Source organism: Notolepis coatsorum (assembly GCF_963971535.1).
Source record: "Notolepis coatsorum genome assembly, chromosome: 1".
Lineage (NCBI taxonomy): Eukaryota > Metazoa > Chordata > Actinopteri > Aulopiformes > Paralepididae > Notolepis > Notolepis coatsorum.
In genome coordinates, this window is record NC_140165.1 from 129,099,444 (window position 1) to 129,127,196 (window position 27,753).

General features: G+C 44.2%; 2 protein-coding genes across 3 annotated transcripts; one reads left to right on the forward strand and one right to left on the reverse strand.

The window, feature by feature from the left end:
- Positions 1 to 1,194: 1,194 nt before the first annotated feature.
- LOC311239317 (myogenesis-regulating glycosidase-like) lies at positions 1,195 to 17,594 on the forward strand. Of its 2 annotated transcripts, none has more exons than XM_084327622.1 (6): positions 1,195 to 1,226; positions 4,583 to 5,068; positions 9,134 to 9,665; positions 10,744 to 11,548; positions 11,803 to 11,909; positions 13,173 to 17,594. In XM_084327622.1, the coding sequence occupies exons 2-6, from the start codon at positions 4,785 to 4,787 to the stop codon at positions 13,518 to 13,520; spliced, it is 2,076 nt and encodes a 691-aa protein (XP_084183748.1). In that variant the 5' UTR covers positions 1,195 to 1,226; positions 4,583 to 4,784; the 3' UTR covers positions 13,521 to 17,594. The 2 variants fall into 2 exon arrangements, with proteins under 2 accessions (XP_084183748.1, XP_084183749.1); XM_084327623.1 differs by having other exon boundaries at positions 10,789 to 11,548.
- On the reverse strand, positions 16,626 to 27,753 carry LOC311239336 (lymphocyte antigen 6S-like). Its single transcript, XM_084327642.1, has 3 exons — positions 27,633 to 27,753; positions 20,924 to 21,031; positions 16,626 to 18,925 (listed from the first exon to the last, which is right to left on the reverse strand). The coding sequence occupies exons 1-3, from the start codon at positions 27,679 to 27,681 to the stop codon at positions 18,771 to 18,773; spliced, it is 312 nt and encodes a 103-aa protein (XP_084183768.1). The 5' UTR covers positions 27,682 to 27,753; the 3' UTR covers positions 16,626 to 18,770.

Consider the following 27,753-nt stretch of genomic DNA (forward strand, 5'->3'; position numbering starts at 1 on the left):
TTGCCCATGTGTAATGATAGTTTGTTATCAGCGAGCCATATGCAGATTTTGCCTAGTTCTGAGCTGAGGGTTTTTTCAACCTGTAACTTGTTCTTGTCAGAGACCAGCAGGGCTGAGTCGTCCGCAAACAGGAACAAGTTGCAGTCACAAGCTGACGACATGTCATTTGCATAAATTAGGAACAGTAGCGGACCTAGTATGCTTCCTTGTGGAACACCACAGCTTACTGTGAGGGGGGGGGGATAGGGTACCGTTTACCTCCACCATCTGCTCTCTCCCCTCCAGGTAGGATTGCATCCAGCTCACTGATAGACTATCAAAACCAATTGCTTTTAGCTTGTCAATCAGAATGGTGTGATTGACAGTGTCGAAGGCCTTTTGTAGGTCCAGCATGACCATGCCGCAGTATTTGCCCGCGTCCACCTCTTGTTTGATGTGGTCGTTTAAATAGAGAAGGCATGTGTCAGTGGAGTGGGATGTTCTGAAGCCAGATTGGAATTCGTAGATTCGATTTTTTTCCGCGAGGTATTTTTCGACCTGTTCGTATACAATTTTTTCCATGACTTTCGAGATGGAGGTAAGGATAGAAACAGGGCGGTAGTTGCCTGGGTCTAATTTACTGCCTTTTTTGTGCAGAGGGGTCACTCTCGCAATTTTTAAGTCCTTGGGGACGTGTCCCTGTTTTATGGAGAGGTTTATTATGTGTGTGATGACTGGGGTGATGGCGGCTGCTGCGTCTCTGAGGAATTTGGAGGGGATATTGTCATGGCCAGTGGCCTTGTTAGGTTGGAGGGCGCTCAGTTTTTTTAGTACCTCGACTGTTGTTACCATTTCCAGTTTGAAGTCGTCTTTGTGGACCCCTAGGTTCTTGTAGTATGCTACTATGTGTTCTACCCCATAATGCCCTGAGTGGGAGGGTAGTTTGTTTACCAGTGTTGTGGCTATGTTTGTGAAGAAACTATTTAAGTAATTGACTACATCCAATTACTGGAATAATAGGCTAATGACTGGGGGTTACATAATATACAGTATATCATTGATATATTCTATTATATACATATTATTGTCTGTCTTTCGTCAACATTTTATTCAGAAAACCTTTTACAGTGGAATCGCAACGGAAACCTTTATTCTGAAATTTTTTGTTAAATTCTGTCCGGAAAAAGAGTCCCTTATTTAAGCTGACTTGACATTGGTGTGTTGTGCTAACGAGACTCGTATGAAGGGTGAGTAAAGTCTTTTTTCTTGAACGTTTTACTGACTAAAGTACGGCCTTTTGGTGCTCTCCATAGAAGCAATGTTTACTACAATAATTAATAATCGTGGGCATGCAACTGAGAACATTCAATGCTTTGATTATTGGGGAAACAAACGTTTGTCAACTGGTACAACTGGTTACAGTGTAGTGCACTACTGTATCGATGCAGAACAATCGACAAACAGACACCAGTAAATAAGCGTACTGTTATTTGCTTAATCAGTAACGTTAGTGAAATTGAATGTTGATTCTTAAAAGAAAATAATGTAGCTAGGGCTACAAAAAAGAAATGGCGACTCTTTAAACATGGTTCTTATACACACTACAGATAGCTAGCCTAAAACTGTAGGTCACAATGGGTTTCTCTTATTCTGCGATGAATAAGCGAGGTCAGATAATAGTGTTGGACAGTTTGTGATACAGTAGTTTTGTTTATCAAAGACCATAGGCTAGATACGAAACAAAGAAAACTAGTAATGTATGACTTCACACACTGTGTGTGTGTGTACACTACACACGCACTATGAATTGAAAATGGGGGACCCTGATGTAAACAAGACTAAAGTCTTTCTCTGGTCTGCATCCCCTTAACAATTGTATGTATTGAGCTGTACTGTATTGTACCCATTCTGCAATCTGTTAATACAGTTTTCAATCAATCAATACTGCATTGTACCCATTCTGCAATCTGTTAAATAAAGTTTTCATTCATTCATACACATGAAATTAGGACTTGATTTGGGGACAAAATGAGGACATGTATGACTTGACATCCAGATTTAGTTTGACAAGCTATTTTAGTATCCTGGGTTAAGGTTATGGTTTGGTTACAGGGTTAATAAGGTTAGGGACGGGTTAGTTGGATGTAATTGTAAGTCCATTTAATGTCCCCATATTTCACATTTACTTGTGTGTGTTGACGATGCACCAGCCTGCTCTATCCTAGCCTGCAGCCTAACTGCATAACTTTGGCACACTATAGTTTGGGTATGTTGCCAAAATATTGGGAAGCTAGACATGTAGACAACTTATTCTAGGCTATGTCAGTGTGCAACCTAGGATATATTAAATATCTCAAATATACATGACAAAATTAGAACTGAATGTGTCAAGGTGAGAAATTGGCGAATGAAAGTATGAAACCCTGCAAACTGAAGCAACATCAGACTACTACACGCTCCAGACGGTGGCTTAATCCTTTTTCCTCAGAAAAAGAGGAACTTGTGTTGACAAACAGACCCCAGAACATTATTAGCAGGAAGCGACCAAAAGCAGGAAACTGGTGCATCGTTTGAGTGCTCTCTCCTTATTGTGCCAAAAAGACACTTTCTAAGTTATTTAAAAAGAAGTAGGTTACTTTCCCCCCTTTTTTGTAATTGTATTTGGGGCGGGGGGGGGGGGGGGGTGGGGGCGGCGGCGGCATCAGTGTAGCGGTCCCTAAAGAAACACAGGGAGAGTGGAGAGGATCTTTAAATCAGAAGACCTTGGATGATGTTAATCAAATAATTAGAGGCTCAGTGATGTGGTTTGGGAAAGTTGCGTCTTGTAAATGATAGATTAAATCAAAATACCGCTCTAATGACCGCATGGCGCTCTTGGACCCAAAAAGCATCTGACCGTCAGAATTTGTTATCTGTTTTCCTAATCACAGACAGAACAGGAGTCGAAAGATGAGAGGGAACGTCGCTTTTAAAGAGCTATATAGTACTGACTCACCTCTTTGTTTATTATTATTAGGCTATTATTGTTATTCTATTTTCCCCCATATGATTCAGCCCACAGATCAATTCCTTACCGTACACAAATAACCTGACACGAGTGTTGGCCTGAAACAGAAGCACAAGCTCTACAGTGGATTATAGTCCAGGACTCCAGGCTGTATATAGTTATTCAATGGCTCCCCTTCATAAATATTGTTCACTGATTTCCTAGGTGCCCTGCCCAGACAGATAAATATTGAAAGATGCTGACGCAGGGTGTTTAGGCAGCCTGGTTTGTGGTGTAGTTAATTTTCCCACCTGCAGTCAGTGTCAGGTGTGTGGGGACAAATTACAGCCTCTGCTGCTTCTGCTGCAGCTGTGCTCCAGCCCAGGAACACGTGTGCCAGCCAGGGTATTATACTGGTGTTGGACTACCAATTTTGGAGAGATGACTGATATTATGGCATATAGTGAAAGACATAAATGTGTTTGTTATTAGGCTTTTATCTTAAATCAGAATAGCCCACAGTAGCCTATTTAATCCATAGCTGTATTTTATGGGCAACAAGATTCAAGAGTTTTATTCATCACATACATACCAGGGCATACAGTGAAATGCGGTTGGCCATGCCCGCTTTGATTGTGCAATAAAAACAATAGTAAGAGTAATAATAATTAAAAAGATAACAAGATTAGACATGGTAAATAGACGTTAATGAATCGCTTAAAGGCACTGGATCCTATGTACATACAGGTATTACAATGTGCAGTTTTTCTTCTATGTCCCTATGCTATACTTGCTGTTACTATACTATACAACAATCACAACAAGTTATTTTCTTAAAGTGTCCTTTTCTTGTGTGTTTAAAGTGACCTGTGATGCGTTTGTGTGTGTGCGAGTGCAGAATGTTGTGTTGTGTGTGTTCATGTGTGCTTGTGTGTGGAGAGATCAGTGTTCATTGTTCTGATGGCCTGAGGGAAGAAGCTGAGCATTAGTCTCTCTGTTCTTGCTGCATATATACGGCGGCGCTTATCTGACCGCAGCAGCTTGAACAGGCTGTTGTTGGGGTGGTGAGGGTCCTTCATTATTCTACAGGTTCTGGATTTGCACCTCCTATTGTATAAATCCTGCAGGGGTGGTAGTGCAATACCCTAGGGCCTAGTATATTCTGCTGAGTGCACCACTCTCTGTAGGGCCTTCCTGTCCTGAGCCGTGCTGTTTCCAAACCAGGCAGTGATGTTCCCAGTCAGAATGCTCTCTACAGCCCCGGAATAGAACGAGTGGAGTATCTTCCCTGATACTCTGAACTTCCTTAATTGTCTCAGGTGGTAGAGGCGCTGTTTCGCCTTTTTTATTAGTGTCTATGAGTTAACCATGTCAGGTCCTCTGTGATGTGGACTCCCAGGTACTTAAAACTGCTCACCCTGTCTACGATAGCCTCACTGTCATTTGGTAAGCAAATAACCTGTGCTCTATATGGAAATGAAGGTTACCACAATAATAGTGGGACTGGTGTGGCGATTGCTACCAGTGGCTCTCGATTGTTGTCTTGTCTTCATGCAGTACTTTCAGACCTGTGGATTCAAATGATGCAGTACTGAGCTTGAGTGTCTTCTCCACCAGGTGTGCAAAAGCAGCGCTCCTCCAGAGATGGAACCCTGGTTAATGATGATGGGCCTCAGCCATCTGTCCTGATTACTTCCACTTTCACGCTCGCCAGCGAGGGGAAAACATCGGTGACAACGCATTTATTCGACCCGTCAACTGCCTTCACTTATTTTTAAACCAAAGCCTACACACTCTAGAACCCGCCCCAGTTAGCAGTATGTACCAGATTGTACCAGGGGCTCCTGTGGACCAGAACATGGCTGTAGGGGCATCTGGCTCCCCCCTAAAGAAGAAGAAGAAGCATGGTCGGGTAGGCCGCCCCCTGGTGGCAGCAGGGATGTTGGGCTGTGTGTTGGTGCTGGCTGCCGTGGTCTCCTGGTGCTACTACTCGGCCTCCCTTCGCAAAGCCCAGCTGCTGAAGACTGAACTACTGGACCTCAACAAAGACGGCTTCATCATCCGCAGCCAGGCAGGAGCCGTCATCTTCACCATGGCTTTCAGGTGGGTTTGCTACTGAGTGTAGACGTCTACACTACCCAGACGCCCCAGTGCTTTGACCTCTACACTAACTAGACACCCTGTGTGTCATGAACAACAGTCCATTATTTAACCATGTTAATATGCTCTAGGATTTAACTTCCTCTTTAACCCTTTCTAGCCCCTGATGGCAAGTAACGTCACCCCCAAATGTTCCCAAAACAGCTCTGCACTAACTGGACGCTGTAATGCATGCAGATATAGTACCACTGTGTTAGACATACTGTATGGTACATAGTTCTTTACATTAATCATAATCCACCAACACATATCCACACTGGCATGTATCCGGGTCTGGCTTGTTTACTACCGGTATGCTTTTGTGTGTAACGTTTCTTTTGTAAACATGTCATGTTTAAGGTCCCTCTTTTATTTATACCACTAGGCCCCAAAGACGTCCAAATAAAGATCAGGATCACTATTTATGTTGACATCCTCCACCACTTTGCTCTGATTTGTTGGGCAGCTTGTTGGCCAGTCTATCGCATATCTGTCTTGCTTGCCAGCGGTTCCTCTGTACTGAGCCACACCGGGCCTGCCTGCCTGTCTGAGCTTTGAGGATGGTTAGGCCTAACAAAATTAATAGTTGGGTTTCCGGTTGCCGACCGACCCTGCCGATTTAGGTGCGACCCAATATATTTTATGAGTTTTTAAAAAAAATTATTATTAATTTTTTTTTTTTTTTAGAATAAAGTTTCATAGAAATCTTAGTCAAACATTTAGTATTATGGATATTAAACATGCTGGCAGAGTACATGCATCCATATTGTTGTGAACATTTTAATTAAATAAAGAAATTCCCTATCCATAGTCGCTGTGGGAAAGAATAAAATAAAAAAATTAAATAAATTCCCTACCTACCCATGGCCAAACTGACAACCAACAGGAAACCAACAATATATTTTACTTTGCCTTAAGGGGCAGCTAGACAGAAGACGGACACCCTGGGGAAGGGTTCTGATCACGTGCTCGGACAGTAGCCTACCTCTTGTGGACAGAAATGGATGTAGTACATTGTCATGCATTTACACAATCGACATGCCACACAAATAACGCATAGGCAGGGGATCTTTGATTGTATAATGAATCTGTAGTGTAGTAATAATGTAAAATGTACACATTTTGATACATTTGTAACTTCACTGTGTTTTGCGCTGACACATTTCTGGCAGAATAAAACGCACTAGGGATTCAAATATTTGACAGTTCAATCCATATTTGTGAACATGCGCCACTCTCCTAAAGCTAGAGATCAGAGATGGAACCCTTAATTTTGTGATGTAAAAGACAATCCACAGTGAATGGGGCACTGGATTTATGGAGCCATAAAGTATTATGTTGAATGATTTTTATATTGTAGTATTGCTAACAGGTCTTAACCACTTTTGGGGTGTAAGACTAACCTTGTTCCCAGTTTTATCTCCTCCGTGAGATAAAGACTGGTAAAGCACTACGATCGAAAGTGTGAATTTCCGGTGTATGTACTTCCCCTGGAAGCTGACTCCGAACGGACCAAACTTTTCCCGAATCCTGTCGGCAAACAAGCTAGAACGTCCCGGTCATGTAGTAAATTCTTCAGGCAAAGCCGTTGCAGTGGCTTAAACGAGGAAATATTGTGCACTTCACACGTTTCTATAATTGTTTTGTCGAAACAGGAAAGCCTGTAGCCGGTACTTCCTGTACTCCCGTTTTCACACTTTAGGAGGCATAGCTTTACCAGCCTAGTGTAAGACCGCTAGGGATGGGTACCGAATTCGGTACTTTTGAGGCACCGAACCGAAACACGTCGGTACTACCGAGTATCGAATCAAGTGAGAAACCGAAAAGAAAATAAAGAGAAATATTTTTTTATTTTCTTATTTCTTTTTTTACTTTTTTCTTTTCATGTCAACGTTCACACGCACAATATATGCTTACCTAGGATTTGACTTGATTCAACAACAAAGCAGTCGGAGCAATGACAAGCCGAAAACTGTCGAAATTGTAGTTATTTGAAGTTTGAATTTCTTTTTCTACGACTGAGGTAGGTAAATTAAATTTCTTGAGACTAAAGTACCGAAAAAAGGTATCGATTCACAGGTACCGGTATCGGTTCAAATGTGAAAGGTACCCATCCCTAAAGACCGCAGACCTTTTATCACAAAATCAGTGCCCCAGATTTTACATCCAGGTGACACATCTGAGATTTCTAGTTTTAGGAGAGAGTGGTGCGTGTTGTTCACATGTATTGACTGAAGTGTCCTGGGGTCCAGGAATATCATACTCAGCTCTGAACTCGGCAGAATCTGCACCTGGCTCGCTGATAACAAACTATCATTACACCTGGGCAAAACGGAGTCCATTCTCTTCGGATCAAATAACAAACTCAGCAAGACCGACTGCTTCTCAGTTACAGTGGGTGACAATATTGTTACAAGGAAAGATGAAATTACCTACCTGGGTTCCATCCTAGAGGCTAATCTCTCCTGTGACAAAATGGCATCCAAGGTAATAAAAAAAAGTCAACCAACGAACTAGATTCTTGTACCGGATCTCCTCACTGGTAAACAAGAATACCCTGAAGACTCTGGCAGGAGCACTCATTCAAGGGTACTATGACTATGCGTGCACCTCATGGTACCAAAGCACCTCAAAGGCGCTAAAAACAAGATTACAAACATCACAAAAAAAACTGGTCAGACTTCTTTGTTTATTGTTATTTGCACTTACAAACATACATTCTGGAATAAAATAAGTAAAAGAAGAACAGTTATAATGTGCAGGAAAGGTAAAAAAAAAAACAAGGGCTTATAAGTGACCTCCCCTCTTAAACCTATATAGGATAACTACACAAAAATACCCCCCCCCCCCCCATACAGCATTATACAACTATTATAATGTTGGAAAAATCAAATAAAAAGACTTCACACAAATACACATGGATACTATAGACTACAGGATCTGTAGTTATTTTTTAAGCTTACTTTTAAATATATTTAAAGTGGAACATGTTTCTATTAGATTTTGTATATCATTCCACATCACTGCACCTTGATAAACAAATGAGAATTTGGCAACAGAGGTCCTACAGAGGTTCTACTTGACCTTACCCCTAGAACCCACCTCACCCCGGCCCACTTTGACAACCTAGGATGGCTTAGAGTAGACGACAGAGTACAGCAACTTGCAATGGGCCTGGTCTACAAGATACACTATATGACTAAGGTACCCATGTACATGTCAAAATACTTCCCAAAGGTCAGTGAATACCACGACCACAACACCAGAGGAAGCTCAACAAATCATGTTAAACCCAGATTCGGCTCAAACAAGGGAATAAACACGTTTCGCAATTATGCCACATCAATGTGGAACGCCCTACCCAAAGCTGTAAAGGAATGTGAATCCCTACCCACATTCAAAACCGCTCTTAAAGAGCACCTACGGGAGGCTGCAATTAGAAACTGGCCACCGTAAATGTCCAAACACCCCCACCCCCTCCTAATAGACAGTCTCCTCCCCACCGTATGTATATATTCTCTCTCTACCGTATTTATATTTCTCTCCCACCCACCCACCCCCTCCTAATGTACAGTCCCCTCCCCATCATATGTATATACTCTGTTAGGATCTATGGGTAACAGTACTGTATATTTGCATATTGTATATGTCACAAATGTAACTGTACTAACTAAATACCTGTATGTCATGCATGTCCCTATGCCATAAATGTCATGATGTCATATGTTGTGCATGTCATAAATGTCACTATGAATTGAAAATGGGGGACTCTGATGTAAACGAGACAAACGTCTTTCTCTGGTCTGCATCCCCTTAACAATTGTGTGTATTGAGCCGTACTGTATTGTACCCATTCTGCAATCTGTTAAAATAACGTTTTCATTCATTCATACCGGTAATTCTTAAATTGGGTGGCATTCCCCTTCAATAATATTGCAAATTTTGAGTTGCTTTTAACGACTCAATTTGTATTCCCTCCATCTCTTCTGTGAAACACATTCATCCAACCTCTTTCTCTTCCACTCCCAGGTCTGGCACTCTCAACCTGGACTCGTGCTCAAAGGAGGACAACATTTTGAGCTGTAGCCAATCAGATTCTGGCAAGCTCAACTTCTTCATTCAGACCGTTCATCTCAAGGACACTGTGATGTGTTACCGTGTCAGGTGGGAGGAGCTAGAACAGGAGCACGTGGTGGAGCACGCCATGGCCTATAACGACTCTCACTGGTATGGAGGGGCGGAGTCAGCGACACAGCATTGGCCCATCAGAGTCCAGGGTGAGGAGGAACCACGCCCTTTCGTCACCAGCGATGTTTACTCCAATCGGAACGCTTTCGGGGGAATCCTGGAGCGATATTGGTTGTCGTCGAATGCTACTGCAATTAAGATTAACGACTCTGTTCCATTCCATCTGGGGTGGTCCGAACGGGACAGGACGTTGAGGTTCCAGGCCCGGTACCATGACTCCCCCTTCAGGCCACCAGAGGGACAACGGGCTTTGCCTGAACTGAGCTACAGAGTGTGTGTGGGGTCTGATGTTACCTCCATTCACAAATATATGGTGTGTATAATGAGCGTGCAGCGTCATGTCGTCATCTTGTTTTGTACGTGATTGCACTGTATTACTGGTATTATGTTATTATGACTAGTTATACTATAAGATCTAAATTAATGTAAGAGGCATTGCACGAAACTTTGCTGTAGTTCTCTGTCTTCCAACATGGCTGCCTGTAACATAGCAACCATTGTTTTGTACATGGCGATGGAAGAACGGTTGCTACAAGGAGTATATCAACAAAAAAATTATCATTTGGTCAACAAGTCACAGTAGAACAGTACTAGCATGTTCGTCCAGTGTTTACCCCCTCCACCACTGCACAGAAATTAAGCATTTTCTTTTGAAAGGGGTTACCAACGGTCACAGGCAGCCATAATGGAAGAAAGAGAAGCGGTTACCAACGGTCACAGGCAGCCATAATGGAAGTAAGAGAAGCGGTTACCAACGGTCACAGGCAGCCATAACGGAAGAAAGAGAAGCGGTTACCAAAGGTCACAGGCAGCTAGTGCTGTCTTAAATACTTCGAAGCTTCGTTCGATGGCACAAGCTTCGAACATAAAGAAAAATCGAAGTTTAAATTTTTTTTTTTTTTTTTTTTTTTTTTACTTCGATTTGTGTGTGCATGGGGCCATTGGGTGGGGCCGGGGGACAAATACACTGGAGGAAAGTAACCCAGCTCAGCACTGCCCAAATTATATCATCACTATTGCCTGTTTGAAGGATATCATCCTCAAACCCATATACACCTACATGCCTTGTAGAATTCCACACATAAGAAAGAAAGATACTGGGATGAATAAACAAAATAGGAAATAACATGTAGAAATGCATGCAATACATAAATAAATATGAATCTCCATATATGAAATAGAACATAAGGTTGCTACTGAGATGTTTTGGTGAGTTCTTAGTTTTTTTGTGGAAGTAGCCCTTCGGAAGAAAGAGAAGGGGTTACCAAAGGTCACAGGCAGCCATAATGGAAGAAGGAGAAGGGGTTACCTACACGAACATTCCGTGCGAGGCCTCTACTGGGTAATCTCTGTAGTTTTAGCTCTGTTTTGTGTGTGTTTCCCCCCCCCAGGTGCGTCGGTACTTCCCTAAGCCTATCAAGGTCCCTTCTACGCAGGTGTTCAAACATCCAGTGTGGTCCACCTGGGCTCTCCACAAGACGTCCGTCACCCAGGAGAAGCTCCTCCGCTACGCCGCCGACATCACCAAACACGGCTTCAACTGCTCTCACCTGGAGCTGGACGACCGCTACACCGCAGACTACGGGGAGTTCGACTTCGACCCGCAGAAGTTCCCCAACGCCAGCGGGATGTTCGACGAGCTGCGAGAGGCCGGATTCCAAGTGTCGCTCTGGACTCATCCGTTCATCAACTACGACTCTATCAACTTCGGCGTCGGCGTGGAGAAAGGGCTGTTTGTGCGGGAACCCGGCGGCGAGTTGCCCGCTCTCGTTCGGTGGTGGAACGGTATTGGCGGAATCCTGGACTTCACCAACCCGGACGCCCGCGAGTGGTACTCCTCGCACCTCCGCATGCTTGAAGACCGCTATGGGGTGACCTCCTTTAAGTTCGACGCGGGCGAGACCAGCTACCTCCCTCGCCAGTTCAGCACCCTGGTCCCGCTCACCGACCCGTCCACCTTCACCCGCCGCTACACGGAGATGGCGATCCCCTTCAACGAGCGTGCAGAGCTGAGGGTGGGATACCAGAGTCAGAACATCTCCTGCTTCTTCAGGATCATTGACAGAGACTCTGTGTGGGGTTATGAGCTAGGCCTGAAGTCCATCATCCCTACCGTCCTGACTATCAGCGTACTGGGCTACCAGTTTGTCCTGCCTGATATGATCGGAGGCAATGCATACCCCAACCGTACCACAGGTATAAATCACCTCGTTTACAGAAGTTAGGAGGAGCTGTGCTAATTGACCATACTCCTCGCGGTGGCCATTATGTCATGATGGCCCTTGAACAGGGTGGAAAGGAATCTCAACCCGAGCATAGGAGCAAAATGGCCACCACGTGAATATGGTCAATGGGGGCATGTCTGTGACTGTTTCATTGTATTATTGAACTTTGATATTGTATTGATATAATGTACATGTTACTGTATTGTGTTTTATGTGCCTTGGCAGGCAAAGACGGCCTGCCAGACAGGGAGCTGTACATTCGCTGGCTGGAACTGTCTGCATTCATGCCTGCCATGCAGTTCTCTATTCCACCCTGGGCCTATGATGATGAGGTGAGGAAGAATATCAGCCATATGTGCCAAGTCCACATAATATGTATTCAATAGGATCAGTGTTATATAAGTAAGATAAGATCATTCTTTATTGTGTGTTGATGCAGACATTCATAATACTGTTACAAAAAAAGATAAACACAAGACAACCATGTTACAGCATAGACGGACATACAGACAAGACATCAGAGAAACAATGTAATTAACCCATTCCTTCCCTCCCAACCAACGTTATTCATTTGATGTGACACAGTCCCATAAGTCCAAGGTTATTTTGTATTTCACAGCCCTTTTATATTGCACTATCCTGTGTAGGTTGTGACCACATTTCTATGCTACTTATTAAGTAGGCTTATTAAATATGGCACAAATCATTTATGAATCTTTTCAGTTTCCACTTGGGGGATCTGAAGTGCCTATGTGAGGGTAGTAGCTTGTATTGTGTGTGTAATACATGTGGTTTATTTCTGCAGATACAACATGTATCACAGTATTTATTATTATCAATAATAATTTAAGGGGTGAGTTCTTAGCCTTCATTTCCTATAACGTTTCAGTGAATTATCGCAGATGGGAATTGGCTCAGTGTTTGAACACTACTCTTTACTGGGTGAAACTGGTGGATGACATCACAAACTACATAACGGTTAATGAAACTGTGTAGGTACCATTTCCCCCCTGCAGGATATATTTAAATAAGAGTTTCTGGGTGCATCATTGTTGCCATTATCTCCCTCACTTTGCCTTGAACACGCAACCAGAGGTTTGTTACATTTTCAAATGCCATGAACTTGAAGAACGCCATCACTTGCCATCAGACTCTTGATGAGAACATGTCTTGAGTATGAGAATAACTCATTTCCAAAACCCATCACTGGAGCTGTAGTACATGCCGGTTAGATTACTTTGTCTGTGAATGTAACTCAGCCACTACATTACCTGCTTATTCCACATAAATACATGTGTGGCTGAGTTTAGTTGGTGCTCATCCCAAAGGATCAGAAATCTTACTTTGCATCTTTTAACTGTCTTTTAACAATTGACCTATCTCAAACCCGCCCTCTTTTCTTGATCCTCCAATCACAACTGTTGCTTCGTCCAAGGGTTTGAGATAGGTCAATTGTTGGTATTGGGATAAAAAAAATATATGTATCAGCCTCTCTATCCAACCTGCCCACCTGCCTCACTGTCTGTAATGAGAATGGTCACATGGTCGCCATGGTTACCCTACCACAGTAACACGTTGTTATCATCAACCTGCAGGTGGTGCAGATAGCGCAGAAGTTCACAGGCCTCCACGAGACCTTGGTGGCCCCGAGAATTCTAGAGTTGGCAGGGGAGGTTCTGGACACGGGAGACCCAATCATCCGGCCCCTCTGGTGGATCGCTAATGACGACGAGGCGGCCTACAAGATCGACTCCCAGTTCCTGATCGGAGACGATCTGATGGTGGCTCCGGTGTTGGAGCCGGGGAAGCAGGAGAGAGACATCTACCTGCCTGCGGGACGATGGAGAAGCTACAAGGGAGAGCACTTTGACAAAGGCCCCATGTACCTCACGGACTACCCCGTCGACCTCGATGAGATAGCCTTCTTCACGTGGGTGCATTAGGAGGGACAGAAGACATACACACACTGCACACACGGAGATCCTAATGAGCACACACACACACACGCACACACGCATGCATGCACAAAAAACAAACCTGATGAGCACACAACCTGAGAGAAAACGGGAGATGTTTTCCATGGGGAGTTGACTGTGGATGATTAGCTACAGCAGTAGATGGAGTGAGGCCTTGATAATGACTAACCCAACATATACTCTGACACGCCTCTCGGCCCCCGACTGCTACCTGTAGCTCATGGCGCTACATCCACGGAATTAGAATGAAATGTACTGTACATTCAGTTCCAATTGACCTATCTCAAACCCCGCCCTCTTTTCTTGATCCTCCAATCACACAACAGTTGCCATTGGCGGATCAAGAAAAGAGGGCGGGTTTGAGAGGTCAATTCTCTGGTTCCGTCTTTTAAGCAAATTTTCATCCTCATGTGCCTTCCACAGCCAATAGTAAAACTGACTTGAGATTGTATGACTTGGAGTCTTCCACCTTATGGATATTTTCGATTCCATATGTCCCTTGACTCATCCATCGCCATACGCTTTCAGACACTACTTGTAGTCCAACATGGAAAAAGGAGAGGGGGCGGGGGGAAATAGTCTTACCCCGAAAATGAGATCGTTACAAAACGTTTGGTTTATGTCTGGCAAAGTAAGAAACTGTGATCGTTACAGAAACACAGGTTCGGTAAAATAGACATAGGGGGTCCTTATCTTAGCCAGAAGGTAATCCAAAAAGAATAATTCCAATGATCCCATCGGCGATCGCGATTACTCGTTTATATGTAATTACACGTGTTTACGGGACGGTATAGGTTTTGAGGTGAGCAGATCTGCTTGCGATTGCTTTGCAAGAGCTCCTCCCCCACAGAGCGAGCCTCGATAGTCCGGTGCATTCATTGTCTGTCCTGATCCCTTTCGAGTTCAAAAGGTAGACGAAAGTGCCACCTGGTGAGATTCGATCGGCATTGCAATTCCAATGTATGTAGCTGTGCCACAGTGATTCAGAGAGCTCCGGCCGAGTGTGTAGAACGGGGATCAAAGGAAAAATATCAAACTATCTAAAAACGAGTATACTCGTTATTGGCGGTCAAGTGTTGGCGGCCAATAACGAGTATACTCGTGATTGGCGGCCAATGAGTAAAGGTCTGTCCCTCATCTCAAGTCATTTGGGGTTAATATAAGCAGCTCTCCGTGTTTTTATTATTTCTTTTTTTGATTTACCTTTTCTCCTATTTTTTCTGTATTTTTCTCCCCTCCCAATTTTTTGTTGTTATGCCAATTCCCCCCTCCCCTTCCTGGTCGTTGCGCGCATTTGCCCCCCACTTGCCGGTCTAGGGAGCCCTGAAGTCTTATCACATGCTTCCTCCGATACATGTGGAGACAGCCAGCAGCCTCTTTTCACCTGACAGCGAGGACTCTCACTGGGGAAGTGTAACTCGTGGGAGGATCACACTACCTCCCCCAGTTCCCTCCCTCGCTGTGCAGGCGCCCTGACCGACCTGTAGGAGTCGCTGTTTACAACAACCAGGACCCACCCCACCGGCTTTCCACCCGCTGACACTGCCAATTGTGTCGGTATGGACGACCGACCAAGCCGGAGGTACCGCGGCATCCATCCGCTGCGCTACCCAGCCGCCCCAGTGTTTTTATTATAAAATTTCTTTTATTTGTATTTATTTAATTTCAGGGGTGATTTTGAGGGAATTTTTATCTTCTTTTTTTGCGGGAGGTAAAGATGTGTACCTGCTGTGCGTCTTGGTTCATGGTTTTGACAGCAGTGGGATACTGAACTGGTTATAAGTGGGGTACTAAACTGGTTCTAAATGCACTCAAGAGTTGGACAACAGCAACCCCACTCAGGACATGCCAAGGTCGTTCCCTAACCCTATGTCAACTACTGTATAGTGGACGTTTCTAAAGGTACGTATTGCTTAGGGATGCAACTCTACTGATACTAGTGTCAGATATCGGGTAGATGCCACGCTAAAATAGGGTGTCGGTATCGGACAGTTCCCCCAATTTCCTAAACCTGATACCAAAAGCTATGTGTAGCATACGAGAAATTAATGTAACTTGATTTTTTTTTTTTTTGCATGTTGGATATCTCTAATGCTGAGAAATGTATTACATCTTGCACTTGCATCACTTTTGGCCAGTGACTCCAAACTACTGCTCTATTAAAGCAATGGATCAGATCCGTACTCTATTGTCAGCCGGTACTGAAAGCGTACTACTCAGAATTGAGTGCTCAAATCTCAAACCCCCACCCTCTTTTCCTCTTGATCCTCCAATCACAGCTGTCGCTTCCCTCTGACAGACATTCAGTTGGTATTGATAGTGAGAAAGTAGTATCAGTGCATCCCCTGGTCTTGTTGATGTATGTTCCCAAGAAGTGAGCTTGAAGGTTTAAGCTAACATTGTTAAACATTGCATTGTCAAGCTCATTCATTGCATATTAGATGCCCCAACATGTCTGTCAATTCTTTCTATTTATTTGAACTTGTATTTTTTACCCTTTTGCTTTTGTGGAAAGTATTTGACTGTCTGTAAATGCCTATATTTCCTTGGTCAGCAGATTGGAAAATGTTTCTGTGTCCAACATTCCTTGGAACTGCGGTGTCACTTTTTCCATGTTGGTGTCAAAACGTACTGTGCATCCCTCACCTGCGATGGTTTCCGAACACAGCTCAGGCGAAACTCAAAGGTACATAAGAAGACCTAGATTTTATTTGTTAATTTGTTTCAGTCTCATCAGCTCAGTTCACCTATAGCACGCATATACAGTAGGCCTAGTACAACAATGCATTGTCAGAAACCTAAAGGGGTATAGTATGTTTGTGTTGTCAGTTTGCCTTAAAGATCAAGGAGTGTTCTCGGAGATGCCATGCGGTCACCTCCCCGTCCACGTCTCTACAAGCGCTGTGCTTCTGCCTCGCTCCTTCCGTTGCCTTATCAGCTACCCCCTCTTGACCTTAAGACAGACGGACGGCAGAGTGATAAGAAACTCACCTCTGTACCTAGTCTGTTTTTATAAATTGCACCTCTAGTAAGCTGTGATTCCGCAACGCATGTGTATTACTTTCAAATGGATATGTAGAGGCAAAGCTAGCTTACCGAGTGAAGAGAAGCCTATATTTATATTGCTTATGTTTCTTTTTTACTTTGCACCAATGAAATCGCTGAATGTGAGACTTGATTTCATCTATTGCAAGGGAATTGTTTGAAGTGATCACGACTATTAACTATGTGCTTATGAGTTGGTTTTAATCTATTAACTACGTTTTTTTTGTTCTTGCTAAACACAATTCTGTCATTGTAGCGGGATTTGATGAGGGATAAATGTCAAAGCACTGAATGAAACTTTAATTAATCTATGCTTTAAGGTGGAAGAATATGGATAACTCTCCCCCCCCTGATTTATTTTGCCCATAGTCTCACACATCGGAAAAACTCTAAACAGTTTTGCACACGTTCATTTAGTTTGAGAGTAAATTAGTTTGAATATGGCTGGTGATGTCATCGGGGACATTGAATCCTTGTGTTGTTAATTACAGCTCTATGAAATTATGTAGATTATAGTATCTTATTGGGACTGCTACCTATCATTTCATTGAGCTGTAATTAACACAACACAATGATCATCCAATGTCCCTGATGACATCACTGGTGGCCATATTCTAACTCGGTAACTCTCAAACTAAATGAATGTGTGCAAAACAGTTTTTGGATGTGTGTGTGAGATTATGTGCAAAATAAATTGCATTGTTTTTTTGGTGCCTCTTTTGAAGTGTTTCCACACTGAGCCGCAGCGGAGGAAGAATCTTCATACTGCCTTGAATAAATATTCATGCATTGCTGAGAAGGACTGCCAAAGAAAACAGCAATATGTGGTTGTGGTGTAAAAACGATATGCTGCAACTCACATTGATGATACTATGAATGTTTCTGTATTCCAGCTCTCAACATGATCGTGTCAGACAATTACCTAAGACTAGGTCATTGTTAACTTTAAAACTCCTTCATAACTTGTTAACTTTAAAACTCCTTCATAACTTGTAAGCTATGTTTTATTTTCCCAGTCACTTCAATGAATATTTCATTATCTTTTCCCCCTGTGAAGGTGTCTCTAATAACCTCAATGTGCCATAGACACACCACATTGCCTGATTCCCTCTTGATAGAGGTTACATTTCCACTGAAATAATCTTAAAGGGATAGTTTGGATTTTCGGACATTAAGTTGTATGAAATACTTGCCAGTAGTGTAGGGGATGCAAAGCTATTGGCTTACTTACAGAGTACCGAGCAAACTGACAGCAAATAGGGTCATCCTCCAGCACTTTGGATTCTGCTATCACTCAAAAGGGGAACCCTTTTGTCTGCATGTTGTGGTGATTAAAACGTTCTGGTTTCAAGACCCTGGTTCTGCTGTTTGCTGCCTGTCTAAAGCTTCCTGGTTCGCTCAAAACCCGGCCAGAACTCGGACTGCGGTACTCTGCAAGTATCCACTACACTACTGGCAAGTATTTCATACAGCTTAACGACCAAAAATCTGAACTATCCCTTTAACATGTCTGCTATAGATCACAGGATATTTCTAGCCCAACTCTTGTACAGTACCTAGCCTATAGAAATAATGTCCTTTACTTGTGCTGGTGCATAGAAATACTGGCCTCCTGATCTGATGTCAGTTCTTCTTTACCAATCCCACAATGCATTTCATTGTCAACATTTGCTTCCCTTCCTTCCTGTCCAAAAGAGGAGTGGATGTGGATATTTATTTTAGAGGCTTTGCATGTGGGGCCTGTAAGGACACGGCCGACATCAAACCAGGAAGACCTCATCTTCATGCACCCAGGACCACATTGTTAATTAATCCTCAGGTTAATTTACCAACCACATCTAATTTATTTGTTTGCTCATGAAATATTATTGACCATGTATATTTTATGTCCTGTGTGGTCCATCTTCTATCAGTTTGTAACCAATCTATTATTTACTGTAAGTAATGATGTGAAGTACAGAAACTGAGCAATAAATGTGTCAGCCTTTTTATTAGTTGTATTGTGTTTTTTTTTTTGCATGGACATATGTTTTCTTGATCAACTTCACTACAAGAGATTAAAACTTACAGGACCAAGTCAAAGGTGGAAAACTTTGTTTATTGTTATTGAGTTGAATGATGGACGGAGGACAATAGTACTGCATCGCCATCGAGGGAACAAATGGTAGCTTGTTAGAGGAAGACTGTGATGAGCAACGAAGACACCAGCAGGACGATTATACTGGGACCAACATGCCTGGCGCTGTTACACAGGTCTCCTTCACAACAGGCCATGGCATCTACACACACCAAGCTGCTTAGACAGCCCTTAGTGACCATGCTATAACCTGCAAGGCAGAGATGTTCTTATCAATTTTCAGGAAAAAGAAACTCATTAAAAATGTTATTGACTTGAGCATATGTGTGTAGGTTTTTTTAGATAACAGGTATTAGGGGTATATCTTATATAAGACGACTAACTAAAATGTGATCTCATTGGATGTGCCCTGACAATTAATGCTTGTATATCTTATCGTGTGTTGTCATGTTTGTTTATATGTTTGTTTAAAAAATAATAAAAAAATAAAATACAAAAAAAAAGAAAAATATAGTTAACTCTGAATATAAAAATATGAAGAAAGATAAACAGTGTAAACAATATAATTAACTCTGAATATAAAAATATGAGAAAAATAAACGATGTAAACAATATAATTAACTGAATATAGAAATATGAGGAAAAATAAACAGTGTAAACAATATAGTTAACTGAATATAAAAATATGAAGAAAGACAAACCGTGTAAACAATATAATGAGAACTCTGAATATAAAAATTAGGAAAAATAAACAGTGTAAACAAAGGTGCAAAAAAAATGTTATTGACTAACAAAGTATTGGTTAACTAAGACCAAACCAACTGACTAAACTACTAAGAGGGGATATCCTTATTAAAGATAAGGAAATATTACTGAGTAATATCAAGTAAGAGAGATACTGTAGAGAGGACCCTACATTGTATACTAGATTTCAGTAATAGATCAACTAGGAATCTGTTGGATATAAAATCAGTACATAAAAGATACCATTTATTGCCAATGTGAAGTCACTTTAAGCCTATTCGGGAGGTGTAGTGGTTACGTCATTTTCGTTTTTTCCTGTTCCACCCTCTGTTCCACTTAATGTATTTCCCCATTGACCATTTCTAAATCGGCTCGTTTTAGATAAATAAAGCAGTAACGTTGGCATGGTGTACCTTTCTGTGCGTATTTATCCACAATCTATAGCTCAACATGAAAATATTCGCAATTAATCGTAAAGGTAGCAAAATAACAACGTTTATGTTTTCGTTCGCTGGGAAACCACTGCTATTTGGCGCTGCTGACTGACGTCACCACAGCGTAGCCTCCTGCCTGTAGTCACAGACCTAGGATCAGATTTCCCTTACATTCCATAAGCTTAACAATTCGTACAATGGGAAAACAACCACGTTACCATATTTGTATTTATAATTTAAATCGTATAACGTTATTTCGCTGCATATTAAATCACTGTAATACTAATGTAAATCGTTCGTTGTACATATTGTGTATAGTTTATAACGTTATTGTTTTTTACATGACGTTAGTAGCTAGCTAGCTTGCTAGCCGGCATTCCCGAAACTCCTAACATGCCCCGATTTAAAATGGTTCTCTCCTCTTTGTATACCTTTGTCCTCACAAACAAAGTATTCTGCCAGGGAACTTATGGACACGACAGTAGTAGTAGTTATAAGGTTTTTGACCTTGTAACGTTGTAGCTAGCTAGCTTGCTAGCCGGCATGATGCATGTGCAGTGCTTGCCCTGCCCCACAGGTCTGAGAAGAAGACCTGCACATTTTACTCATTCCTGAAACTCCTCTACATGCCCCAATTTTAAATGGTTCACGACAGTAGACATTGCTAACGTCTAGTACGTTTAGCTAGGTAATCTTAACGTTAGCTAGCTTGATATCAGCTTGCTGTGACGTTGTTTGGCGACAGCCTAACAGGCTGCCTACTGGCTACTGAATAACAGGCTGCCTACTGGTAAATGTAGTTCTTTTTTTACGACAAATTTAAAACCTTATAACTACCTTTATTTCAACCAAAAAAAGCTTGAACAATAATGTTTGTGGTAGAAGGGAACTCATTTTGTGCAAAAAAGGAAAGCTTGCCAATGTTCATGCGGCACAATTATTACAATAGCCGATAATCCATTTTCCCAATAATAAATCCCTATACGGGTGGAACAACCAGTGACGTCAGACTACACCTCCCTATACTAAATAACAACTACATTTACAACTGGTGCAGTGTGCCAACTCACCCTCTACTCTGTGAGAGAAACAGCGGTTGAAGATGACGGGACAGGATTTAGTGTCCGTGCAGGAGCGGGGATCGGTTGCCGTGCATGTGTAGCATCTTAAACCGTAAGCTACACAGAGAAATGGAAGACCGTCACAGACAAGTTGAGGACGTCGTGCCACATCATATAAATCTTGCAGTGTCAAATTAACACTATTCCGAGTGTATTTAGTCCCACTCAGAATTGGTGTTAAATTGACTCTTGCTCTTGACAATAATTGTGAAGTTCAAGTTTCAAGTTTCTTTAATAGTTGTCATACAGAAGTACAGAATACTTTCATACAAAATGCTTCTTACTGTTACGCTCCAGAGACTGTGCTAGACAAGATAGTATCAAATAACATAGTATAGCATGTAATTTAGAAGAAGAAAATGAGGTCACAGTGTTCGGTATAGACATGTACAATGTTCTGAGTTACCATATAATATACAATACTATGCAGTGTACTAATGTACAGTACTATATAGTGCAAAGCAGAAATGGGATGAGGTACAATTTAGGTACAATTTACAGTAAGGTGTACGAGTTGTAGTGCAATCCTTCATCAATAAATATAAAGTGTGGGGAGTGGGTGCTACAGTGTGTTTGTTTAAAGTGGGTGTGTGCTATAAAGTGTGGAGTGGGTGCTACAGTGTGTTTGTTTAAAGTGAGTGTGTGCGTGTGGATGTGTGTGCTATGTGCGTTTGGTGGTTGTTGTTGTGTAGTGTTCATTGTTCGTTTAGCAGCCTGATGGCCTGGGGATAGAAGCTTCTTCTGAGTCTTTCTGTGCTCGCCTTGAGACTCCGGTATCGCTTGCCTGACCGCAGCAGTTCAAAGAGGCAGTTGTTCGGGTGACTGGAGTCTTTAATGATTCTCTTAGCCTTGCCCTTGCAACGCTTGTTGTAAATGTTCTGGAGGGTGGGGAGCCCCCCTCCAATTGTGCGTTCGGCTGAACGTGTCACTCTTTGTAGTCTGCTTCGGTCTTGTGCAGTGCTATTCCCAAACCAGGAGGTGATGTTGCCGGTCAAGATGCTCTCTATTGTACATGAGTAGAAGTTCTTAAGGATCTTCTGACTGACTTGGAACTTCCTTAGGCGCCTGAGGAAGTAGAGGCGTTGTCGTGCCTTCTTCACAACACTGTCAATGTGTGTGGTCCATGTCAAGTCCTCGGATATGTAGGCTCCGAGGTACTTAAAGCTGTTGACTCTCTCAACCGGTGCCCCGTCGATGCTGAGGGGGCTGTAGTCCTTGACCCCCGACCTCCTGAAGTCCACAATCATCTCCTTTGTTTTGCTGACGTTCAGGGAGAGGCTGTTTTCCTGGCACCATCCCGCCAGGACCTTGACCTCTTCCAGGTAGGCCCTCTCGTCGTTGGCAGAGATCAGGCCCACCACCACTGTGTCGTCAGCAAATTTGATGATTGTATTGCTACTCCGCTGAGCCACACAGTCGTGTGTGTACAGGGAGTAGAGGAGGGGACTCAGAACACAGCCCTGGGGGGCCCCTATGTTGAGGGTGATGGATGAGGAGGTGCAGTTGCCTGCTCTCACCACCTGGGGTCTGCCAGTCAGGAAGTCCATGACCCACTGGCAGAGGTCATAGTTCAAGCCCAGGTCCCTGAGCTTGGCTATGAGTATGGAGGGGACTATGGTATTGAATGCCGAGCTGTAGTCGATGAATAGCATTCTCACATAGTTCCCCTGCCTCTTGTCCAGGTGTGATGCTGCTGTGTGCAGCACATGGGCTATGGCGTCCTCCGTGGACCTGTTGGGGCGGTATGCAAATTGCAGGGGGTCCATGTTGATGGGGAGGGAGGAGCAGATGTAGCCCTTTACTAGCTTCTCAAAGCACTTCATGGCTATGGAGGTGAGAGCTACAGGGCGGTAGTTGTTGAGGCAAGCAGGCTTGGATTTTTTGGGTACAGGGATAATAGTGGACTTCTTCAGGCAGGTGGGGATGACAGCCTGTTCTAAGGACAGGTTAAATATGTCAGTGAATACTGGGGCCAGTTGGTCGGCACAGACTTTTAGGACGCGGCCGGGGATGCCGTCCGGACCTGCTGCCTTCCTGATATTCACTTTTTTAAAGGTCCGCCTCACCTCATGCTCTGTTACCCTGAACACTGCGCCTCCATCAGCAGCCGACCCCCCCCCCCCCCCCATTGCCGTGGCTTGTGAGCTGGTGTTGTTATTACCAGCATCAAACCTTGCATAGAAGGTATTGAGGTCATTTGCTAAGGAGATGTCACTGTTCAGTTTGAGGGAGGCGCCTTTGTAGTCTGTCATCGTTTTGAGCCCCTGCCACATAGCTCTAGAGTCAGCTTGTTCAAACTGGAGTTCAATTTTATCCCTGTAGCGCCGTTTGGCCTCTGACACTGTCCTCCTTACGTTGTATCGCGCCACCTTGTGGTCATTCATGTTGCCTGCCACTAGGCCGTCGTTGTATGCTTTGGTGCGCTCTCTCAGAGCTTCACGGACGGATTTGTCTACCCAGGGTTTTTGATTTGGGTAAACTCTCATTTTGGTAGTGGGGATTGTTTCTTCCACCATAGTACAAACATAGTCCAGCACTGTCTCCGTGTAGACATTAATGTTATCTGTGTCGCGGAACACATTCCAGTCTGTGCAGTCAAACGCAGACTGGAGCGTCTCCTCTGACGTCAAATCCCATTTCTGCACCTCTCATTTCTGCACCTCTCGCGAGACTACAGTATACTCTGTTTGCAGAGCGCTGCTTCTGTAGATTTCAGGTAAAGAGTGCTGGTTCCAAGGAAGAATTCAACTGGACATCGGTTTCAGAGACAATGGCTCTTGTATGGTGGTAGGTTTATTCGACAGCAGGCAAAGCAGGTCATCAGCAAAGTTACATGGTTCCATCTTGAGACAGCTACATTCTGTTCCCCTCACTGGTTACCAACAGGACAATTTATACAGAGTTGAAATCAACAGCTAGGTCTGGGTACGCCCCTATTTTGAGACTGCTCGTCAAACTGGTTCTTTAGATGAAACCTTTTAATCACCAAGAGGTGATTGAATTAGTCTGGTAAAGAAAACCGGTTCTAATTTGCATCATGCGGTTCTCTGTGGGTTGGTGTGTGTGTCTCTGTGTGTGTCTGTCTGTAGTGTAGTCTAGTGTGTGTATGTGTGGGAGTGTGGTATGTCTAGTGTAGTCTAGTGTGTTGTGTGTGTGGGAGTGTGGTGTGTCTATGAGAGAGAGTGTATGTGTGTGTGTGTTTATCTGTGTTTGTGTGTGTGTGTGTGTGTGTGTGTGTGTGTGTGTGTGTGTGTGTGTGTGTGTGTGTGTGTGTGTGTGTGTGTGTGTGTGTGTGTGTGTGTGTGTGTGTGTGTGTGTGTGTGCTAATTAAATTAACCTAAAGCCAGTTGATCTCGTCTCCCTGTCAGACTGGTTTTTGGCCTATATGTGTTGGTGAGGGATCTATTGTTTATATTATAATGCTAGTTTCCTGATTGAGTAGTTTTCCAGTGGTGAGGAGGCTTGGTTATTCTTTAGTATTCTTAACCAATGGCCATATGTATCTAAATGTTATATTACATCTGGCTCACGTCTCGCTTTGCCATATTGAGATATATCATCTCTCCATGCACATATTGTGCACGTGAAAAAGTTGACACATGCACGTCACTTGCACGTGACCATGCCTACTCCCGTGTGTCCCTACAAAACACAGGAAGTGGTCACGCTTACACCCTTCCTTATCTTTTTCCACGTGTGAGCTTGTTCATAATGCACTTTCAACCAGTGGAACGTTATTATGAAGCGAAGGGAGAAATTGAAGAATGTTGGACTTTCGCCAGAGTTTCCCCAGCCCCCGGATCTTCTTCGGTGCGTCCAGACGGAACGGTGACCCTATACTGCCTCGATTCCTGACAGTGGACCGACGGACTTCACGCGGCGTTCGGCGGTCGAGCCATGCCGCGCACGGGTAGGGCCGTCATCGGCAGACGTGATGTCGCGGGGCGGTCCCCACCCAGACGAGTGGGGACTACGTCCAGACATAGTCAGACAGGTCTGGGACCGATTCGGGGAGGCTGTGGTGGACCTGTTTGCAAGCAGTCAGTCCTACCAGTGCCCTCTGTGGTTCTCGGTCAGTCGGAAGGACAACCCCTCTCTGGGAGTGGATGCCTTCTCGATGTACCCGTGGCCACCCGGGATTCTGTACGCATTCCCCCCCATACACCTGATAGCTCAGCTGTTGGAGCGGGTACATCAGGAGCGCAGGACTTTGATCCTGGTCGCGCCGGACCGGGGCACAGCTGTGTGGTTCCCGGCCCTGATTCAGCTCTTGGTGGCCCCGCCGTGGCCTGTTCCGTGGTCACCGCGGGCCCTCTCTCAGGCACGCGGAACACTCCTGTTCTGGGGCAGCCTCTAATGGCTTGGCTGCTGAAAGGGTGAATCTGGAGGGGATGCGTCTTAACTCTACTGTGGTTAACACCATCCAGAACGCGCTCGCTCCGTCCACTACCGCGGTTTACACAGGGAAGTGGCGTATGTTTCGAGAGTGGTGTGAGGTTGGGGGCCTGGACCTGGTGTCGTGCCCCCTGGACTCGGTTCTGTCCTTCCTCCAGTCTATCCTGGATAGGCTGTCGGCCTCGACAGTGAAGGTATACGCCGCAGCTATATCGTCTTGTCATGTGGGCTTTGAGGGCAGAACGCTGTTCAGCCACCCTCTCGTGAGACGTTTCCTGCTTGGCGCACGGCGTCTCAAGCCTGTGGAACGTGCTCTGTCGACGAGCTGGGACCTCCAACTGGTCCTGGAAAGGCTGTTGGGGGCCCCATTTGAGCCTCTTGAGCAGGCGCCATTGGATCGACTGTCTTTCAAGACCGCGTTCCTTCTGGCCATCACCTCTGCTAAACGCGTGGGTGAGCTGTGTGCTCTCTCGGTGCGGTCCGAGTGATAACAGTGCGACTCTGAGGCCTAATCCAGCCTTTGTGCCAAAGAATATCCGGAGCTCTTATCGCTCCAGGGATATTGTGCTCCAGGCGTTTCACCCTCCCCCTCACGCTAGTGAGTTGGAGGCGAGCCTTCACCTGTTGTGTCCTGTCCGTGCGCTGATGGTTTACCTTAGTCGCACGCAGGATCTCAGGGCTACCGGTCAACTGTTTGTTTGTTACGCGGGTAAGGCGCTGTCCAAGCAACGCCTGTCACATTGGTTAAGCGAGGGCATTGCCCTCTGCTACACTTTGGCCAGACAGGTTCCCCCTGCAGGCGTCAGGGCACACTCCACTCGTTGAGTGGCGGCCTCCGCTGCCCTGTTTGGGGGGGCCTCGGTGGAGGACATCTGCGCTGCGGCCTCCTGGTCCTCCCCAGGTCCTTTTGTTGGGTTTTACCTCATGGAAATGACTGGGGGCTCTGTCTCCCAGGCAGTCCTGAGGGCTGGGACCTCTCCTGCACCCAGCCATCAGGTGGGCTAGCAGGTGTGTGTGGGTGTGGACCGCGGAGTGCTCTGTCACACGCGGTCCCGCTTGCACTGTGCGTTCTAGGGTGACTGGTCCCTTTTTCGCACGTTGGTTGTAGTTGACTGCCTCCCCCCCCCCTCGTTAGGACGGGCGGGTGGACGGGACTCCCCTCCTCCCTGGTCAGGGGCTTATGGGCCCTCAGGGTGTGCATTTGACGTGGCCATGCGTCCGCTCTGCCCGTTTTGATCTCAATATGGCAGAGCGAGACGCGAGCCAGATGTAATATAACGAAGGTTATCCTATAACCCTAGTTATATGAATACTGGCGGAGCGGCTCGCTCTTCAGCGCCCTGAGGACCCTTGGATGTTTTTCACACATGGAATTCAGACTTGGAAGGGTGTAAGCGTGACCACTTCCTGTGTTTTGTAAGGGCACACAGGAGTAGGCGTGGTCACGTGCAAGTGACGTGCATGTGTCAACTTTTTCACATGCACAATACGTGCATGGAGAGATGATATATCTCAATATGGCAGAGCGAGACGCTCCGCCAGTATTCATATAACTAGGGTTGTAGGATAACCTTTGTTACGTCAATTGGTACAGAAATACAACTTGCACAGATCCACACCTATCTTTATCTATAAGATAAAAATAGAACTTGAATCTCTAACATACATTATAAACATGCAATACATTAAGCAGCATGATGTAGTAGTGTCTTTGTGGAAAACAGATGGAATATCAGACCACCTCTACACCCTCTAGTCTACTGCATACTGACATTCTCGGAGACATACACACCTGTCCAGAAGGTCTCCCATGTATGGTTTCCATCACTTTGAATTTGTCAGTTAATCCTTGATAGTGCATCCGCACTACATCATGCTGCTTAATGTATTGCATGTTTATAATGTATGTTAGAGATTCAAGTTCTATTTTTATCTTATAGATAAAGATAGGGTAGGGTGTAGATCTGTGCAAGTTGTATTTCTGTACCAATTTCACCAAAGACAATTATTGTCAATTATTTTAACACAAGAGCAAGAGTCAATTTAACACCAATTCTGAGTGGGACCAACATTTATTTAATACACTCGGGAATAGTGTTAATTTGACACTGCAAGATTTACTGTGTACTAGGCTACATTTCTATCTGACGGACAGATTGAGTAAAGTCCCTTTTAAAGGGGTCAAACATGAATTCTCCTGCATGCCATCTTTGAGTTGTACCCATTCAAGTTCCTTCAAATAATCTATTAAATAAAACCTTACCTGAAGATAGAGTTATCAACAGAAGGGCCAGGGTTCCACACAGCTTCATTGTTAGAGGGGATTGTTAATGGATGTCAACATCTAGAAAGTCTGTCCACGGCGAGAAAATCAGCTGTGCGAA

Excerpts from the sequence above, each read along its gene's own strand:
- LOC311239336 (XM_084327642.1), bottom strand. The coding sequence starts at position 27,681 with ATGAAGCTGTGTGGAACCCTGGCCCTTCTGTTGATAACTCTATCTTCA. Across the intron at positions 21,032-27,632 it reads GTTGATAACTCTATCTTCAG|CTTACGGTTTAAGATGCTAC; the intron begins GTAAGGTTTTAT and ends TTCTCTGTGTAG. Across the intron at positions 18,926-20,923 it reads TTTCTCTCACAGAGTAGAGG|GTTATAGCATGGTCACTAAG; the intron begins GTGAGTTGGCAC and ends TCTGCCTTGCAG.
- LOC311239317 (XM_084327622.1), top strand. The coding sequence starts at position 4,785 with ATGTACCAGATTGTACCAGGGGCTCCTGTGGACCAGAACATGGCTGTA. Across the intron at positions 9,666-10,743 it reads CCTCCATTCACAAATATATG|GTGCGTCGGTACTTCCCTAA; the intron begins GTGTGTATAATG and ends TCCCCCCCCCAG. Across the intron at positions 11,910-13,172 it reads CCTGGGCCTATGATGATGAG|GTGGTGCAGATAGCGCAGAA; the intron begins GTGAGGAAGAAT and ends ATCAACCTGCAG.